The sequence below is a fragment of the Aegilops tauschii genome, chromosome 1 (genome assembly GCF_002575655.3).
Source record: "Aegilops tauschii subsp. strangulata cultivar AL8/78 chromosome 1, Aet v6.0, whole genome shotgun sequence".
NCBI lineage: Eukaryota > Viridiplantae > Streptophyta > Magnoliopsida > Poales > Poaceae > Aegilops > Aegilops tauschii.
In genome coordinates, this window is record NC_053035.3 from 203,094,559 (window position 1) to 203,099,626 (window position 5,068).

Consider the following 5,068-nt stretch of genomic DNA (forward strand, 5'->3'; position numbering starts at 1 on the left):
TTCAACTTCTTTCTGCATCAGGTATTGGACACCTATTGTGCAAATTCCGGTCAACTTGTTAGGGTAGCAAATATCAAGTATTTATTTTAGCCCAAACATTCATGTGGATATGAGAGCTGACATTTGTCTTCACCTGAACATTGATAATGAAGCTTTATCTGATAGATATTTGTTCTTCTCGCACTTGTGGGAATTGATAGAAGTGATTGTTTTAAACATCTTGTTGAGAGGATTTTGCAGAGAATTAGTGGTTGGAAGGAAAAGATCCTTTCAACTGCATGAAAAGAAACTTTACTGAAGGCAGTGACCAGATCCATACCTGTATATGCTATGTCTATGTTTAAATTGCTGAAAGGAATTTGTAAATATATAGCAAATGTTATTGCAAAATTTTGGTGGGGGTGATGATGAGAACAGTAACAAAATGCATTGGGATGCATGGTGGAAGCTTTGTTTCCCAAAAAATCAAGGAGGTCTCGGTTTTCATGATTTCCATTCTTTCAATTTTGTCATGCTAGCGAAGCAGGTATGGAGGCTTGTGTGCTCACCAGATTCTTTATGTGCAAGAGTGTTAAAGACTAAATATTATCCAAATCAAAGTATCCTCCAAACGGAGGGTTTTGATATACTTGGCGAAGTATCGTAGCTAGAATTCAAACTTATAAAAGGGGAAGTATATGGAGAGTTGGTAATGGAGAATCTATTGATATTTGGAAGGACCCGTGGATCCCCTCTAGTCCTAGTAGAAAATTTTGACACCTAGGGGCAGCGTCCTTCTAACCAAGGTGTCAGAGTTAATTAATCCTTCCTCGGGGTATTCAGATAATGATCTTATTGTTTCAATTTTCTCTCCCGTTGACGCTTCTCAAATTTTGAGGATTGCTCTCACTCCCAATGGGTTTGATGATTTTGTGGCTTGGCACTATAACCAGTTTAGAATCTTTTTGGTTAAGTCTGCATATCATATTGAGTGGAGATATCAATTCGGGAATATGTCGCATAATATGTCCTCTTCTTTTTTTCGAGAGTACGCCAAATTGGCGTACTATATTTTTATAGAAGGCAGAGAATAATTACAAGCAGTCTAGCAAGATGCGAACATCCTACTTGACAACACCAACACTGATAGATTACAAACTCACTCTCTCACGAAAGGATCTAAGCCTCCTAAACCAAATCCAGCAAGCGACCACTCCTTGATCTCTGAAAGAACCAGTGTCGCCAGTTGCTCTGGCGTCCTTTGATCGAGCACTCTGTTGAACACCCGCGCGTTTCTCTGTTTCCACAGCGCCCAAGCCGTGGCGATCGCGAATGAGTCAAAACCGCGGCGAACTTTGCCCGAGAACCTCGTCCTTTAATGGAACCACCAGTCGGTAAAGGTGTTGCTCTGGGATGGCAAAGCGATGTCCATGTGCATTTTGTCAAAGCAGCGATGCCAAACCTCCTGTGCGTAGACGCATCCCACCAGAATGTGGTCCACATTATCCTGATCCTGTAAGCAGGTGAAGCAGGTGGAAGGCTCGTCCTGGAGCCCATGCCGGGCGCGTCTGTCTGACGTCCATAAGCGGTACTGGACCATGAGCCAGGCAAAGATCTTGCAACGCAGCGGAGCCCAGCTGCGCCAAATTGCCATCGCGGTCGGCGAACGCACCAAACCCATGCAAAGCCTCCGATAAGTCGACCTAGCTGTGTAAACACCTGATTTGTCCGCAGGCCAGCTGAACTGATCTAGGAGCTTGTCGTCTCGCGGCACCGTCGCTATGGCTAGGCACAGGTGAGCCACCTGCATGTGCGCCAAGAAGGAGATGTCACCTTGCACATCACTAGACCACGTGTTATCCAACAGAGCCTGCCGGACCGTCCTGGCATTGCGCGCCCTAGTGCTCACCATCTCCAGGATCAGCGGCGCGATCTCGCCGACCGTAAAGCCATGGATCCATCTGCCCGTCCAAAACAAGACCCTCTCTCCACTGCCCAGAGTGATCTTGACAAAGCTGTTGAATATGGACTTGACCTCCGCGTCTTCAGAGAGCGGGATGCCCTGCCACGGGCGAAGCAGATCCGTTCTGCGCAGCCATTCCCAGCGCACCCTCAGAGCGGTGGCCTGCAAGCTCAAATACTTAATGCCCAAACCACCAAGACTCATCGGCCGACAGATTGTGTCCCACGCAACCAGACACTGTCCTCCATTGACTTTATCTTTCCCGACCCAGAAGAAAGCCCGCATCCACTTATTGATTTCCTCGAACACCCAAGCAGGGGCGTCAAGCACCATGATTTGGTGTATTGGCCTTGCAGAGACGACGGACTTAAGAAGGATAGGCCTGCCAGGTCTGTGAATGAGACCTCTCTGCCACGCCGGAACCACCTTTCTGACCTGATCGAGTAGCGGGTGCCAGTCCGAGCGGCGCAACTGATGGATCGATAACGGAATGCCGAGGTATTTGCACGGGAACGCACCCAGTTGGCAGCGAAGAATCATTGTGACTCGCTGCCCATCCTCCTCCGATCCGCGAATAAGTATAGCCGCTGATTTGGCGAAGTTGATCTTAAGCCCCGAAGCTTCTCCAAAGACCTCGAAGAGTTCTCTCACACAGTGCAAGTCTTGAACCACCGGTTTGACAAACATGGCGACGTCATCCGCGTAGATGGACAGCCGTTGCAGAGGCAGGATGCCGCGGAGCGAACTGAGCACGCCCTCCTCGGTGGCTTTGCAAATCAATGCTGTGAGCACATCCATGGCGATCACGAAAAGAAGGGGGGAAACCGGGTCACCTTGCCTCAACCCCTTAGCATGATAGATGGTGCGTCCCGGGTTCCCGTTGACAATGATCTTGGTACTCGCGGAAGACATCAGCGTGGACACCCAACCGATCCATCTCCATCCGAAGCCCCTGGCCCTTAGCACTTCCATAAGGAAGGGCCACGAAAGGGAATCGAAGGCTCTCGCAATATCGAGCTTGAGGAATAGCCCCTTGGTCTTAGCCGCGTGGATTTTGCGGGCAACTTGCCTGACAAGAAGGTAATTGTCGTGGATACTTCTTCCTTTTATGAATGCAGATTGGTTTGCACTCACCACCTCCTGCAATCTCCTACGCGCCCGCGTGGCTAATAACTTGGCAAAGAGCTTGGAGAAGCTATGAGGGAGGCTGATGGGCCTAAAGTCCTTAACCTCCAAGGCATCCGCAGATTTAGGAATAAGCACAATATGTGCCTTATTCAGCTTGCTGAAACCTCTGCCGTCCCCCACGTACAGCTTTAGCAGAGCCGCCATAATGTCGTGCTTAATCACCGGCCAGGCTTTATGGTAGAACAATCCAATGAAACCGTCAGGGCCGGGCGCTCTGTCTGGTGGGAGCTCCTTGATCACGCTCCAAACCTCCTCCTCTGTAAAAATCTCCTCCATCTCCGCGAGGTCGAGCTGAGGCAAATCCAGCAGGTCGAGGTTCAGGGAGTGCGCGCGAGTGCATGCCGTGCCCAGCAGCCTGTCGTAGGCCTCAGCGAACACCTCCTCAATTTTGCCTTGGTCTGTGAAGATTTCCTCCGCGTGCTAGATCCGAGCGATGTAGTTCTTGGATCTTCTGCCGTTGGCCACAACCTGGAACAACTTCGTGTTGGCGTCCCCTTCTTTCAGCCACCTAATCCTGGATCTCTGGCGATCGATGGTCCGCTGCAGCGAGGCAAGACCAAGCAGCGCCACCTTGAGAGTCTTCCTCAGCCACCATTCCATATCTGAGAGCCGACGAGCTTCAGAGGCTTGGTCAAATCTGTGTATGAGCCAGTTGGCCACCACCATGAGGGTTTTGATGTTGCCAGCTTTGCGTTGGCCCCAAGCCTGAAGGTAGACAGCCGTATTCCAGTAGAGAGCATCCAAACGCTTGAACGGGTCCACAATCTCATCACTGCAGGTCCAGCCCTCCCTGATTGCCTCGTTGAATCCTTCCAAATTGGTCCAGAAGATCTCAAACCGAAATCGCTTCTTATGATGAAGAAGAGCGTTTGTCGACAGGTGCAAGGGAGCGTGGTCAGAAACACCCGTGGAGAGGGCTTGGAGCAGGTGATCTGGGTGCGACAACTCCCACTCGACCGACACCAACACCCGGTCTATCTTAGTGAAGGTGGGGGCATTTCTCTTGTTAGACCAAGTAAACATCCGCCCATGCATATAGAGCTCCTTCAATTCATGGTCATCCACGAAACTATGAAATCTGTTCATCATCGCACGATTAATATGATCATAGCTTTTCTCCGATGCCCGTAGGATCATGTTAAAATCGGCTAGCACCATCCACGGCCCAGGGCAAAGCGTTCTTCGGGAGTAAAGGTCCAAGAGGAATTGCGTTTTAAGCTCATCGCCCTGCGGCGCGTACACCACCGTAATCCACCATTGCTCCCCATCCTTATTGGTCACCAAACCCGAAACAGAGTTGGCGTCTAGCTGAATGTGATCAATTGCAATCACCGTCGAGTCCCAAGCGAGAAGGATACCACCACGAGTCTCCTCCGCCGGCAAATAAGCAAAACCGTCAAAGGACGGACCAACACATTGCATTACTACGTACTGATCAATAACATCAAGTTTTGTCTCCTGTAAACACACCAAATTGACTTTCACCGAGGTGATAAACTCCCTCACGGCCTTCTTCTTCACGGGGTTGTTGAGTCCGCGCACGTTCCAGCAAAGAACCTCTGGGTTGTACAACATTGGAAACACTACGTCCACCAGCACCAGAGCGCGCCTCAGAGCACGGCGATGGCCGTGTCCCGCGCTCCTGCCAACTCCTCCACGGGCGGCACAGCCTTCCCGAACAGGGTCGCAATCACCCTGATGTGCTGCTCTCGCAGCGGCGAGTCAAAGAGACTCCGAAGCTCCTGCACTGCCTCCTCATCCGGCACCAAGTCGTCAGGCACAAGGCCGAGCGCGCGTAACAGGACATTTCCCGCAGGTTTTGGCTTGGCAACACTGCCGTTGGCATTTCTCCTTGTCGCCCTGGTCGTCCTCTTTGGAGTGAAAGGTTCGGCCTCAGGGCGGAGGGTGGAGGCTTGCACCTCACGCAGCAGCGGTGGC

The 5,068-nt window shown here is 50.9% G+C and overlaps 1 protein-coding gene across 1 annotated transcript; it reads right to left on the reverse strand.

The window, feature by feature from the left end:
* Positions 1–3,550: 3,550 nt before the first annotated feature.
* LOC141027988 (uncharacterized) lies at positions 3,551–4,705 on the reverse strand. The gene has a single exon (XM_073505729.1). The coding sequence runs from the start codon at positions 4,703–4,705 to the stop codon at positions 3,551–3,553; it is 1,155 nt and encodes a 384-aa protein (XP_073361830.1).
* Between the last annotated feature and the right edge of the window lie 363 nt (positions 4,706–5,068).

Bases quoted from the DNA above. Each gene is read 5' to 3' on its own strand.
- LOC141027988 (XM_073505729.1), bottom strand. From the start codon at position 4,705: ATGTTGTACAACCCAGAGGTTCTTTGCTGGAACGTGCGCGGACTCAAC.